This window comes from Petaurus breviceps, unplaced genomic scaffold (genome assembly GCF_028583685.1).
Source record: "Petaurus breviceps papuanus isolate PSGF00001 unplaced genomic scaffold, PetGlider_PUasm1.0 186, whole genome shotgun sequence".
Lineage (NCBI taxonomy): Eukaryota > Metazoa > Chordata > Mammalia > Diprotodontia > Petauridae > Petaurus > Petaurus breviceps.
The window spans coordinates 59151973-59167620 of record NW_027185798.1 but is presented as its reverse complement, the minus strand read 5'-3'; the positions used below and the strand labels follow the sequence as shown (position 1 = coordinate 59167620).

Here is a 15648-nt window from a genome sequence, read left to right as displayed (position 1 = left end):
CTCTGGGGCCAGTGCTCTATTCGCTGTACCACCTAGACATCCCCTAGTGTAACTTTAAAAGTACTTTTTTGTGTACTTGGCACTTAGAGGCATTTAGATGGGCTCATTCTGGACATCAGCCTCCTTGGCATTGTTCTTATAAGGTATATTATTCTTTTGTATTAACTCAAAGTCACCTATCCATTGCGACTTAGAATCCCTCATTGTTTTGCAGAGACAACAAGGACATATACAAATATGTACAGGATAAATATAAAGCGAAGAAATACCAAGTAGCTAAATACATGGTAGTTTGGGGGGGTGGCGCTAACACTTAAAGGAATCAGAAAAGGTTTCACTATAGGAGAAGGTTCTTAATCTCCATCTTGTTGGAGGTGAAGAGATTCTATGAGATGGAGGTAAGGAAAGAATGCATGCCAGATTTGGGGAGTAGCTAATGCAAAGGCATGGAGAAGAGATGGACTGTCATGTATCAGGAACGAAGAAGGCCTTTTTGACTGGATCACAAAGTGAAGGAGAGGCAGTAATGGTCAATAAGTCTGGAAGGATGAGTTAAGGCATCCTACGTGCTACTGTGGAGTTGTATCTTGTCCTAGAGGCAGTAAGGCACCACCGGAATTAATATTGAGTAGGGAAGTGACATGTTAAGCTCTCCTGAAGTAGGAGACTTGAAACAGAGAGATCAATTAGAAGACTGTTTCAGTCATTTAGGTAAAAGGTAATGAGGACCTGAAGATGGGTAACTGGAGAGAAGGGGCCTGACTGAGACATGTTGTACAAGGTAGCATTAAGATTAGGGAACCGATTAGATGGGGGGGGGCGGTGAAGCAGAGTGAGGAGTTGAGGACAACACCAAGGTTACAAATCTGGGGAATTGGAAGAATGGTGGGCCTTGACAGAAACAGGGAAGTTTGGAAGAGGGATGGAGGAAAAGATAGTGAGCACTGTTTTGAACTTGATTGAGTTTGAGATGTCTCCAGGATACCCAGTTTAAAGTGTTCAATAGGCACCTGGTGTTGTAGTATTGAAGTTCAGGTACTGAGTGACCTGAGGGTCTCTGGCACAACGATGATAATTAAACCAACTCATGGGAACTAAGTCACCAAGAGAGTGAAAAGAGAAAATAAGGGGTCCATGACGGAACCTTGGGAAACACCATGTCCAGAGGGTATGATCTGGAACGATGAACCAGCAAAGGAAACCAAAGAGTGGTTAGACACGTAGGAGAACCTAGAGACTTCAATGTCATGAAAACCCGAAGAGAAAGAGTATCCAGGAAAAGAGGTTCCTCAATATCAAATGCAGCAGATTGGTTGAGAAGGATGAGGCCTGCGAGTGCGGGGAACACCATTAGGTTTGGAAATTAAAAGAGATCACAGATAACTTTGGAAAGAGCAGTTTCTTTCAAGCAAAGAGACCAAAAGTCAGATTATAAAGTGAGAGAAGAAGACTATGAGCTTAGGCAGCTTTTTCTAGGAGTCAATGCCTGGTACATAAGTAAGCATTTAGTAAATGCTTGTTGACTGAGTTTGCCTGAGAAAATGAGAGCTATGAGTAGATAGCCTATGGCTCAAGGAAATTAAATTACTTTCTTATCATCACTAGATGTTGAGATTTGAACCGTGGCACACTCTCTATACTATGACTACCGTTGCTCACCTCTCAACCAAACTTGCACAAAATAGAAGCTAGAGAAATAGAGAGGGGGGATAGATCTGAAAGATGTACAGTTGGAAGCAACAAAGGACTCGAGATGAAAAATGCTATTCAGCTCCAGAGAGAGAAGTGATGAACTCTGAGTATAGGTTGAAGTAGAAAGGACCCACTGGCATTCCTAGGAGTTTTCTTACCTAGGAGTTTACCAATGAAACTACAAGTCCATTCTTGATCCCTATAGAAAATGCCATATATATTTTCAACTCATTGAGGTAATTTGAAGGGAATAAAAGGTAATGAGGCATAGAAAATATTCATATGACAATCAACAAATATAGTCAAGAACCCAGGCTCTTTGGCCTATACAATGTCAGACATCTAGGATATTGACTATACCTTTAGGATTTCATCTAAGTCAACTTCAGCAAATCAACTTCACCACACACAACAAGAGTTGTTTAGGTTTTTCTTTGAAAAAAGATCTAAGATTTCAATGAACACAAAATACAATATGAGTCAACAATTCAATATGGCACCCCTCAGAAAGCTAATGTCATCTTAGGAAGTATTAAGAGGATCATTTGTTGTTGTTTAGTTGTGTCTGAACATTTGTGACCCCATTTGGGGTTTCTTTGGCAAAGATACTGGGGTGGTTTGCATTTCCTTCTCCAGCTCATTTTTACATATAGGGAAACTGAGACAAATGGGGTTAAGTTACTTGCTCAAGATCACACAGCTAGTGTCTGAGGCTGGATTTGAACTGAGTTCCTCTTGACTGCATGGCCAACAGTCTACCCACTATGCCACCTAGCTGCCCCAAGAGGAGCAGAGTGTCAAGAATTGGGGAAGAAATATCCTCACTGTATTCTTCCCTATTCAAGCTACATTTGGAGTTTTGTGTTTAGTATAGGAACCACATTTTAAGAAAGACAATGATAAGACTGAGACTGTTCAGAAGAGGACAACTGGGCTTTTGAGGTGATTACATGATCACAGATTTTAAGCTGAAAGGGGCCATGGAAGTGATCTGGTCCAACCTCTCTTTTTTACAGTAAAAGAAGAAACCAAGGCATAGAGAAACTAAATGACTAATCCAAGGTCACTTGGTAGTAAATGGCAGAGCCAGCATTCAAATGCATGTCCTCTGATGCCAAATTCAGGATGCTTTTTAAAAACTTCACCACACCAGGAGTAGAAATCGTATTGTTTGAGGATTCGTTAAAGGAACCAGAGGTGCTTTTACTAGAAGAGAGAAGGCAAGTGTTTGAAAGGCTATTGTGTGGAAAAAGAAATGGTCACTGTCAACAAGCATTTCTTAATCTATGTGCCAGGTATTTTGTTAAGTGCTAAGTATACAAAGAAAGGCAAAAAGAGTTCCTGAACTCAAAGAGTTTACTTTCTAAGGTGAGAGAATATATAAATAAATACGTACATACAAGAGTCACATAGCATAAACGGGAGGCCTGTAGACTTGTTCAGCTTGGTCCTACACTACAGATCTTGGAACAAAAGATGTAATTTGCAGAGTGGCAGAGTAGACTCCACTGTCTTAGTAGATAGAAACTTGACCCTCATTATTAGTGTAACAAAAAAGTTACAAAGACCAAGAATTTGCATATGCAGCAGTTAAAATATAAGGCGTTAACTCAGCAAATATTCTACATAATCTATATGAAATATAGATCATATATGTTGCTATATGGCCAATATCTACATAATACTGTACTAGTTATTGAGTGAAATACCAAGAAGTACAATGCTTGATCTCTACCAAATCTGTAGTCTAAGAGTGTTAGATACACAAATACACCTATTTTAATAACAAAATATCATTAAGGAAAATAACGGGGGGAAAACCAATAAAAGTCAGAATTTGACCCAAGTCTTTTCACGCCAAATCCAGGCTTCCATGGCACTTAAGTACTCACAATGTGCTCCAACACACTGTACACAGCATATAAACTTACGGAAATGATGTTGGGACAATAGGGCCCCAGTAGAAAACTCTTGGCATAAATAAGAAAGATGGGCATCCGCGGTAGGGAAGAAGTACACGTGTGGAATGTTGCCTGTACTTTCAGATGAGGCCGCTGTATTAGTTTTACTTAACTGCTTTATTTTGCTACAGGAAACCTCACACAGCGTGACAGTAATCTGTGTTTATAGCGTTTTAAAAAAAGACATGCGCACATCTAATAAAATACTCTTTTGTTTTGGTTTTTTAAATGAGGAAGACAGATAGACAAACACTCTCTTTGACCTTCACGTACACTGTTGCTATAGTTTCACTGAACATGTCCAGGGGTGGGGGTGGGTCTAAAGGATCTGAGATCTCCGCGTCAACCCTTCCCTGACTAGCTGCAACTCTGAGAGACTCTCAGAGAGTCACCCATCAGCTTTCCGAAGTTTGCTCTTTACCCCGGGGCACAGATGGAGGGAACTCTCGAGTTGGCCTCTAGGTCCAACAGCCAGGCCTCTCTTGGCACGCTTTCATCAGTCCATCCTAAACTCCAAGTGGCAGGTTTAGGTGTCTCTCAGGTGAACCCAGACCTCAACTGATTTGCGGGAACATCCCATCTCTGTTCGCAAGCTGCCCTGGTCACTCCCCATCCCATCCCTCCCGCCCACTTAACCTGCGGAAGCTTCTTAAGCTCCTGCCTCTCCCTCTCTCCTTCATCAGCGGCTCACTCCCCGAGGCTATCGGGACTGGACAGCTCGGCGGTCTACCCGCTGGCAGCCGCTGTCTGTTTATTCTCTAGGCGCGGCCACCTCTCCCCACACCACCCCACCCCAAGGTAAGTGCGAGGAGTCTCCCCCGAGAATGGGCGAGGGGCCGGACCGGCCCTACACCTTCATCTCTATCTCTGCCCCCTCTTGGGCTTCTGCTTTACTTGTCTCTTAGGGGACTGGAATCCTCTCTTCCCCGCTTCATGAGCGGCCTCCAAGGTCCGAGATTCGGGCTTCCCAGAATGCCTAAGCACCTCCAGACTTGCAAACGCATGTTTAGGGCGCATCTGGCAATCCCCACTCTCCCGCGCTAAACTGTTGCTTTCCTTCTGCCCTTGACTTTTGATTCCAAACTGCGCCAGCAACTGCAACGTCTCCCTGTAGAAAGAAGAAAGCAAAGACGTGTGGCCTTAACTTAAACCTATTTTCCATTTTGAGATGTCTGTCTGCCTTTATTAGGCTGCTTGAGCCCCGTGTGCAGAGTTGAGAAGACAGAATTCCCTCAGTGCCACATCGCACTCCTTCAGGGGGCCGTTTCTGTTCTGTGGATTGCTGCGTGCCTCTTCTTGTACTCCCGCGGCTCTTACAGCCCTGATGCCCCTGGGGCGTGTATGCCCCCCTCTAGTAACCACAAGTGATGCTTATCACCTAGTTAGAACTGTCCGAGATACTTAATGGTCACAACAACTTTTCTGGAGTTCAGACATTATGCTTGTGCCAAGGGAAATTCAGGTTGGGGCTAACTACAATTTTGAAGTCATAAATCTGTAACATAAATACCCAGTCAGAGAGTTCGGTAGTTTTTCCTTCCCCGTTTGAAGGCAGGTCAGGTCATCAGGTAGATATGAATACCTAAGTAGGTAAGTCAAAACTCAAAACTACTTATCCATAACTAAGGAAGTTAGAGGTCTCCCCCACCCCTTTGTAGAGCAGAGTCCTGGTTCCCAAGTATTTGGTATTTATAGTTTATGAAGAGACATCGAAGAGTGAATAATACTTTCAAAAATGAGGCTCAAAGCAAAAACTTTATGAAATTTATTTTCCAAAGGATTTTTTTTTAAATAAAAGATAACTTCAGTTGTCTAAGCCTGCTTTCTGCCTACAGTTTTCACTGTGCATTCTTAATTTTCTAGCCCAAACTGCCCTGGGGTGTTAAGGAGAAATCTCAGGTTTTCACATCTGATGGGATTATGCTTCCATGAGAGATGATTCCCTTTTTTTATGCTAGCAAATTTTTCAACCACATACAATATTGTATGTGCCTTTTTGTTTGGCTTCATATTCTAGCTCTTTATATTTTAAAAGATTTTTCATGACTATCACAATACTTTTGTGGTGGCAGTATCAAGTGATAAATTCATCTTGTATGTAAAATTACATTTTAGAGTAGTTGGTATTAGAAGACAGTATTAGAAGAAGTTAGTATTAGAAAATTTAGTTTAGTTATCTTAATGCCCAGTTTCTAAAGCACTTTGTTTTTGTTGCACTAGTAAAAATGTATTTAAGATGTTACAGAGGGGGAAAATCCCACTGCTACAGTGATTTTGCTGTGTCATACCTCTGTTAAAATGACCAAGGCAATTAAAATGTAATAATTAACTTTAACATATATCAGAGAGATAGCATGACATAGGCAGTATGAGGCCACTGTGGTTCCAGAATCAAGAAGACGTAAATTCAAGTTTCTTACTCTGAAGCTTCCTGAATACTGCCTCTATGACCCTGGACAAATTTCTTCTCAAAGAATATGTTGCAAATTCGCATTGGCAGGAGTTTCTTTAGTAGGAATTACCTTGAAAACCTGGATAGATTGGTAGCATGGTGATGTTGTCAATAGTAATAAGGAAGGTTAGAAGACTGAGAAATATGGGGGAGAGGAGAAAATGAGTTTTATTTTGGATGTGTTGAATTTGAGATGCCTGTGGGACATCAAAATGTCTAAAAGGCTGTTGGTGATATGAGCCTGGAGCTCAGAAGAAAAGCTAGGACTGAATATGTGGATCTGGGAGTAACCCCTTGGAATCTGATGAGATCCCCAAAGGAAATAGTAAAGAATCTCCAAGACAAAGCCTTGAGAGACACCCTTCATTATATATGGCATGATATGAATGAGGAACCATAAAAGAAAACTGAGAGGGAATGGTCAGACCAGTAGGAGACATAGTAGAAAACTGTGGCCTGAAAATCAAAAGTGGGACTATCCAGGGGAAGGTGATCAACATTGTTAAATGCTGCAGAGAGATCAAGAAGGGTAAGAATTGAACATAGGCCAGTAGATTTATTCTGATGAAGTCAGGAACCAGATTCTGCCTCCAACATATGACCCATGCCTTTATATGACCATGAAGAAATCATTTAACCTTTAGGTGCCTTTGAGAGCCCTCTGAGACTATGAGTTGTGAAAGAGTTATTGATTTGGAATGGTGGAGGGCATCTCTATACTGAGAGTATCTCATACAGGTAAAATCACAGGCCTATATCAAAAAATAAATTTTAGTAAAAATGCATTTTCTGGTAACTGGAGAAGGGATGGACTCATTTTGTCATTAACCTTGGTTCTGGAAGTGAAATTGATGTAAGACAGGTAAGAGGGGTTCCAACATAGACTATAATGCAGAGCCTTTGAACAAGTCACTTAAACCTCATGGTACAGGGGGAAAAGGATTTAAAAAAATGAAAAGCCAGCTTTTAAGTCCTGCCCTGCTATTTGCTATCTATATGATCTGGGACACACTATCTAATCTCTCTAGGCTTCAGTTTCTTCAATTTCCTTGGAAATTTCAGCTCGAAATCCTATGATCTCTCTGAGTCTTCTCAAAATGTTGTTGTTTGCACACTGGGAATAGCAATAATGAGATGACCAAACCTACAGGGTTTTTGTGGAGAAAGTCTCAGCTTCCTTCAAGGCTCTTCTCAAAGGCTACTTCCTCCAAAAAGATTTTCCACCAATTGGTACTCCCTACAAAATAGCTATATTTATTTTTTTTTATTTTGTACATATTATATATTTCCTCACCTGTGTACGTCCTGTACTTTTTCCCCATTTATCAACAGGAGGTTATAAGTCCCTGAAGGGTAGAAATGATCTCATAAGTGCTTGTGTCATTGAATGGTGTTGTATAAGTGTTATGTGAAGAGTAAGCCGTTTTTAACCCTACATTTGCATGTTTCATGTCTCAGAAAGCAGAGGAGCTGCTATAGCATAAATTATAATTTCAAATCAAATTACTGGCCTCCAGAAGGGAATCAGGACTAACAGCATTGTAACTTCAGACTACCTCTTAGAAAACTTCATTTTACCAGAAAAAGCTAAAGGTAATAATTTGGCAAGATTATATAATTATGCCCCAGGATATCCATGGCACAAAACTTTTGGGTCTTTTTTTTTTTTCATTTTATTGTTGTCATTTGTTTTTATGCTACAGCTCCTACGTATTAATCTGCCTTGTCACAAAGAAAACACCTGAGCACAGTAAGTCAAAACAGCTATCATGTCTGTCTGTGTATGTACTTGTCAGGCCTATAGTACCTACCTACCTGCTGAGAAGGAAAAAGTGGCTGAAATTGATGACTTCAGCTCATTGTTATTTGGTCATTTTTCAGTCTTGACCAACTCTTTGTGACCTCATTTGAGGCTTTCTTGGCAAAGATAATAGAGTGGTTTACCATTTCCTTCTCCAGCTCGTTATACAGATGAAGAGACTGAGGCATACAGTATTAAGTGACTTGCCCAGTGTCACACAGCTAGTGATTGAAGTTAGATTTGAACTCAAGTTCTCCCAACTCCACTATCCACTGAGTCACTTAATTGCACATTATTAAGATTTAGGATTGCTATCATTTACATGATTGTAGTCATTATGTGTATAGTTCTTTTGGTTTGAACTGCACTTGAGATGAATCTTTCCATGTTTCTCTAAATTTCCCTCATTCATAATTTCTTAAGACATGATTTTTTTTATCTTCATATGCTACCACTTGCTGATTTATTACTCAATCAATAGGTGCTCATATTTTGTTTTATTTGACAAAATACTTTCTAAGTTCTCAAATGGTGTAAGACTATATGAACCAAACAGGCAACTTTCTTCCCTAGTTAAATATTTCTTATGTGGTGATTGACTTTTAATCTGAACAATTAGGTCTTCCTATGTCAAAGTACACCTGCATGAGCTCAAGTAATGAGATAACATAAGAACTGTGCATGGCTCTTTCCCACTGTCACAAGTGTATGTTTTCTGTAAGTCTTTAATTAATGTAAAACTAATATTCAAGGGGTAAGTGAAGGTTACTTCCCTTTTCTATAAGTATTATTTTTTCCCTGGCCATTCATTAACCAACCTCTTAATCCTGGTTTCAATTTGATTCAGTTTTCTCCTTCTTTATTTCCGTTATCTTTCTTGAGTTGTTTCCCCCACCTGTGTTCTCACATACCTTGAAATGTTTAGTACTTTGAAACCATCTTAATAGGCTGTCACACTTTATCTTGCCTTGTGTACATACCTTATCTCCTGATAGACTTCAGCATTGTAACCTTGGAATAGAATGTTTTCTGGTCTCCATAGCATCTTTTATGTTATGTGTAGTGGGAGTGCAATATATGATTCTTGAACTGCATAGGAATTTACTACTATCATTCAATACTTTTATTGTTGTTCAGTCATGTCCAATGCTTTATGACCCCATTTGGGGTTTTCTTGGCAAAGATATTGAAGTGCTTTGTCATTTCCTTCTCCAGCTCATTTCACAGATGAGGAAACTGAGGTAAACAGGGTTAAGTGGCTTGCCCAGGGTCACACAGCTAGTGAGTATCTGAGGCTAGATTTGAACTCAGAAAGATGAGTCTTTCTGACTCCAGACCTGGTATTCTATCTATTGAGTCATCCAGCTTCCCCATCATTCAATAATAATAGCATTTATATAGCCCTTTAAGGTTTGCAAAACACTTTACATATATTAACTCAATTGATCCTCACAACAACCATGGGACAGATAGATAATATTATACTCATTTAGAGATACGGAAACTGGGGCAACTAGGTGGCACAGTGAATAGAGCACTGGCCCTGGAGTCAGGAGGACCTGAGTTCAAATCTTACCTCAGTCATTTGACACACTTACTAGCTGTGGGATCTTGGGCAAGTCACTTAACCTCAATTGCCTTGCCTTCTCCCCTCAAAAAATAAAAGACAAAAAAACCCAAACAAAACCAAAAACAGAGATCAGGAAACTGAGGCACAGTGTGGTTAGGTGATGTACCCAGGGTCATACAGCTAGTAAGTGTCAAAGGATTAAAATTCAGTGCTCCCTGGCTCCAAGTCTACCATGCCACCTACCTAGCTAGCAGGAACATTTCATTTTAAAAATTCAGTAATACAAGAATTTGTCTTCCCTTTAAAGCCTAAACATAGAGACATTTTCCTTAGGCTCTTTTAAATCTTCTCTAAGCAGAAGATTGACTTGCGTTTAACTCTGTGTGTGTGTGAGAGAGAGAAAGGGGGGGGGAGAGAGAGAGAGAGAGAGAGAGAGAGAGAGAGAGAGAGAGAGAGAGAGAGAGAGAGAGAGAGAGAGAGAGAGATTTATTCAAGTGATTTATTTTGGTGATATTTACTTATCATAGGAACAACATATTCCATCTGTATTACTGAGCCAGTTCCCCCATGTTGCATAACTCCTAGTGTGGAAGGATTCATGAATGAAACCACAAATATTTGTGTGACTTTCATGAGAATTTCCACTTTGAAAAATAGCAGTGGGAAGCCAGCAGCAGCGAACAGGTAAAGCCAATAAGAAGTGTTTTTTTGGTAACTTCAGGGAAACAATAGAGAGCAGGGAGTGATTTTTTTAGATTATTCCAGTACTTCCAACATTTTTGAGTATGAGAACCTCTTTTATTAAAGTAAAAGAAATATTTTTTTCAGATCCCCAGACGGTAGCATAGCATCCTTTAACTAGGATACATAATGACATTCACTATAAACGCAGATTACTTTTAAATTTGTATTTTAGTCATCACAGCATCTACACAGAGAAATATTAATATATGTTTGGCATTATTCTGTCTAGAGAAGGAATGCTCACTTATCTATAGATTGATCAACCCCCTACAAACACCCCATGATCCACAAATTAATAATCATTTTCCTTTAGTGTCTCGGTATTTACTGATTGTGGAGAACAAATGTTTCCAAGTAATTTCTACCCCATAGTCTCATCATGATGATCCTGGATATAAGTTCCTTGAGGATAGAGACTGCTTTTTGTCTTGACATTTCTAATGTCTAGCACAATGCTTCATATAGAGCAGTCAATGAATTTGTGTTGAATTGGAATAAAAGTTATAACAGCAGAATGACAACTCTGACAGTTTCTAAATATAGTCTTAGTCTGTAAGTTGTTTCCTCTGCATCTGTAAAATGGGAATAATATTAATAGCACCTATATCCCAGGATTGTTGTGAGGATCAAATGAGATAATACCTGTGAAGCCCTTAGCACGATGCCTGGAACATAGGATCACTTTATAAATGTTGGTTGTTGTTATTAATATTATTCCATCAGCAGACTATATCTGCTATCTGATCACTATCCTAAGTCTAGAGAGATTTGACACTACCAGGCTGCTTCTCAGACATAGACACCTTCCCCCTTGTCCCCCTTATGATAGAAACAAAAGTAGTCTTTGAAACATTAATCAGGGAAATTAGTTCAAATCCAGCTTCAGACACTTACGAGGTATGTGACCCTGGAGCAAGATACTTAAAAAAAAATCTCTGTTTGCCTCAGTTTCCTCATATGTCAAATGGTGATAATAGCACCTACCTCCTAGAGTTGTTGTGAGAAGTCAGTGAGATCATAGTTGCAAAGTACTTAATGACATACCTGGCACATAGTAAGTGCTATATAAATGTTAGCTGTTGGACATTGGCCTAAAAGGCGCTCTTCTAGGGGCATCCACCAAAGCTCTGTCTTTGGTCTTATTTGGTTCAATATCTTTACTAGCTGTGTGACCTTGGGTAAGTCACTTAACCCTAACTGCCCTGCCCTTCCTGCTCCAAAAAGCAAAAACAAATAAAAACAAAAAAAAACAAAAAAAAACCCCAATATCTTTATCAAAGACAATGCCTTTTCTACAGATGTGACAATTAAGTTGGAAAAAGAGTAGTAGTCTAGGTATAGAGAGAGTAGAAAGTCCTAGAATTATTTTGAGCTTCAGTTTACTGATGATAATATTTATAGCACATTAAATGGAAAATGCCTTTGAAATCTCTAATATTGTAATTTTAAAAAAGGACTCCACAATAAGGCCTTTTTAAAATATTAGGCAGAAACCTAGATAAATTATATGGAAGCACCATAATGCAAAATTCCTCACATTTCACACCCTACTACAACATGCTTCATCATTCCATTGGTGTGGATATAGGGGAGTGTCAAATTATCCACTCTGACCCCCCACCAAACTGAAAACATTATGAGCCTGAATTAACACCCCTTGCACCAATGTGATGAAAGATTTTCCACTGTAGTATATGTTTCCTTTGCTTGGAGATTTATGACAGATAAACTGGACAACTTCTAAGACACCTTCCAGATCTGAGAAGAAGCTATATGGTAAAGTGATTCTATTGTCAGAAGACAACATCATCTGTGTAACTTGGGGCATGTCACTTGACCTCTCTTGGCCTCAGTTTACTTATCTGTAAAATAAGGGGGTTGGATAAGATGATCTCTGACATCCTTTTCAATTCTAGATCTAGTATCAAATAGGAAATGAGTCTTCTATTGCATATATCATTTCCCTCATAGGAGGGAAAATTAGAAAATTTAGGAGGGGGGAACACCAATCTGGAACTCGGGTTCATCTCGTGTGCTGATATAACCTTTAGAGAACTCCTCAGAGTTTCTCTGCGTTTACATGCCAATGTGAAAAGTGGCACAGGCTGGAGACATATACACCTACAGGCCAGAGAATAGTGGAACCTTGGACAGTCTGAAGACCTGGGTTTGAATCTCAGCAAACACTCTGTGCCTTCATCTTCCTCTTCCTTTTCTAAATGTTCTGCTTCTATATTTGTTTTTGGTCTGGATCTATTCTAGCATCAGTTATTACTCTGGCAGATAAGGAGAATATTGCGATAGATAGAGGGAAAGCACTGGAGTTGGCCACATGCTAGCTGTGGAATCATGGGCAAGCTATGAGGCCTCTAATGCCCCCAGACAAGTCTGTAAGACAATGAGTTACAGAGATGACTAATCTGCGCAGATGGAGGAGTTTCCGCACTGGGAAATCTGGACCAAAAACCAAATTACTTTGATATTTCAATTGACATATGATCTCACTGATAGACACATCTAAATGATTAATTATTACACAAAGGATCTATGGCTGCTCCCTTCATCAAAGAAGATTGTAATCCCTATATAATTAAATAGATATACCTAGGAGATTACCTGTAGCACAAAGCAGTTAATTGACTTGACCAGTCAGACAACTAAGTATCAAAGGAAGCATTTGGACCTGGGTCTTCTTGACCTGAAGGTCCAGCATTCTCTCCACTCTACAACAATATTTCTTCAATTTTTATGATGTAACCTTTATGAATGACAGGAATCTTGGGGAAATCATTGAAACATTGACTAGAATCAGGATCCAAAACATCAATAAACTCTCAATGGTGAGAACTGCCTCAGATCGACAGGATTAAATTGTACAGGTTGTTGTTCAGTCTTGTCTGACTCTTCATGACTCCATGGACATCATGAAAGACCAGTATATCAATAGTGGCCATGGTGTTTTCCTTCCTTCTTCAATTGATTAAGACAAATGGAAATTGGGGCGGCTAGGTGGTGCATTGAATAGAGCACTGGCCCTGGAGTCAGGAGGACCTGAGTTCAAATCCGGTCTCAGACACTTAACACAAAAACTAGCCGTGTGTCCGTGGGCAAGTCACTTAACCCAAATTGCCCTCCAAAAAGCAAAAAAAAAAAAAAAAAGACAAATGGAAACTAAATGATTTGCCCAGGATCTTATGCTACTAAGTGTCTGAAGCCAGATTTGAACTGAGGTCTTCCTGACTCCAGGTTGGTTGTTCTATCCACTGTGGCACCTAGTTGCCCTGATTATAATGTAGCAGATGCCTTTCTAGCTTGGTAGAAACTTTCCAGAGCTTTATTAACATAACCTTCAAGAACCGAGGGTCACCTGGGTATAAGCATTACAGTATATAGGGATCGAGTAAAAGGATCTTCGGTTACTAAGGGATCTTTTATCAAGGAAGAACAACTAGATTAAGAAAGATGATGGCCCCACCATGCTATGCATGGGTCAAAATACATGTGAAATATTGTACCTACTACATTTTGGGAGAGACATTCATAGGATCATAGAGCCAGAATGGGAAAAACCATCTAATCAAATTTTGTAGATGAGAAAATAACAAACTTAAGAACCTTGCCCAAAGTCACAAGTTTTAAGATTCACAAGTGGGCAGTGATTATAACAATGTAAAGTCAAATAATAACCCCCACCAAACAGTTAAAAGTGAATGTTATTAAATTGCAAAGATTAGGCTAGCCCCAAAGAAGAGATGAGAAGACCCTCCTACCTCACTGCTTTGTAGAGATGAGAAGTACTTGGACGTGGTATATTACATGTATTCAGACTTTTTGAATGTACCAACCAGGTTCACTGATTTTTTTCCCTTTTTAAACTCATGTGTGTTGTGTTTGTGTATATAATATACAGTATATTTACACTACATATATATTGTATTTATGTATGTATATACATATAGGATGTCTCTGGGAGAGGGAGAGACATTGAAAGAAATTATAGTGACTAAAAACTCTGGATGTTAAAAGAAAAACTATCAATAAAAAATTACTTTTTAAAAACCATTAGAAGTGGACTTTTGAACCTAAATTGAGCTTTCCACTGTATGTATAATTATACTCCCTTAACTGGTTCTTGTCATGTGATCAACATAGTCAAGGCTCTCAAAACCACATTAATGAAAGAACAAGGGATGTTTAACTTGGAGAAAATTTGGGTTTGGGATTAGGCTGGAGTAAACATGATAATTGTTTTGAAATGTGTATATTGTGTTAGGGGGTAAAACTAAAAACAATGGTTGGAACCTTTAGGTAAGTAACTTTCAACTCAATAAGAGAATTCATAATCTGAAAGCTGAAGGCCAGGAAGGGCCAGGAATATACCTGAATAGGCTGTTTTGCTTTTATTTTTTTAGTTTTATCTAAACATTAAACAATCTGTTAGATTCTTAAAAACCCTAAGATACTTGATGCTTATTTTTCTTAACAGTAGCCCTGAATACATGAATAATTAACTTCATAATTGCAGAAATTTTGCTCTATGCCCTACTTACATGTAGTAGACCCCATGAGAACCCCTCTCCTCCAACACTACCATCCCCTGAAGCCTCCCTTGCAGGCCGCTGCATTAGCCTAAGTTAAACAAGCTTAAAACCTGGGGTGGCTTTAGAATGACTGCATTCATGACTGATTTTACACAATATCCTCACTTTGGTGCCAACCATGCTCACAGTACAGAGCCACAATCAGGTCTATGTCCTTCCTCTATCTTTAACTGCATCATCCTAGGTCTCTGTTGCTTGTGCAGAGTCAATTTGGGATATGAGATGATATATGGGGAAAAAACTTGTAAACCTTAAAGCACTCCATAAATCGTAATAAAAATTTAAACCTTGACAGATGGCAAAGTGGACCTGCTTGGTGCATTTGGTCTTTGCAGTGCTGTTCCGGACAGTTTGGGGTGATCTAAATGGAGCTAACCTTCTGGACTGCAACTCTATGAACTCTTTTGATGAATCTCTTGATCTCCCACACTCCCAGATCCCTTACAACATCTCTGTTTCACAAAGGACTTTTAATCCACATGATGAAATCACAGGTAAACAACAAAGAAATTGTGTTTGTTTCTGAAATGCACCTGGTATGGCAGAGAAAGAGCACTGAGTTTAGACTCACAGGATCTGAGTTAAAATCCCAGATCTGCTTCTTAACTACCTCTGTAATGTCAGGTGAGTAACCTGCCACTTGAGCCTCAACTTTCTCATCTGAAAAGTGAGACGACAGGACTAGATGACCTATAAAATTCCATTCAGCTCTAGACCTCAGTCTATGAATTTTTTTTAAATATAACACTTTAATATAATAACTACTGTTTACACTTGTTATGTTGTTGAGTCATGTCCAACCCTTCATGACCCCATTTGGGGTTTTC

The 15648-nt window shown here is 39.3% G+C and overlaps 1 protein-coding gene across 1 annotated transcript in view; it reads left to right on the top strand.

Annotated features, from left to right (window-relative positions):
* The first annotated feature begins 4303 nt into the window (after nt 1-4303).
* LOC138162216 (putative ferric-chelate reductase 1) overlaps nt 4304-15648 on the top strand; it is a 59821-nt gene continuing 48476 nt past the window's right edge. Inside the window, exons 1-2 of the mRNA XM_069089252.1 lie at nt 4304-4451; nt 15117-15315. Of these exons, the coding sequence (XP_068945353.1) occupies nt 15117-15315 (199 nt within the window). The 5' untranslated portion in view covers nt 4304-4451. The remainder of the gene's footprint in view (nt 4452-15116; nt 15316-15648) is intronic.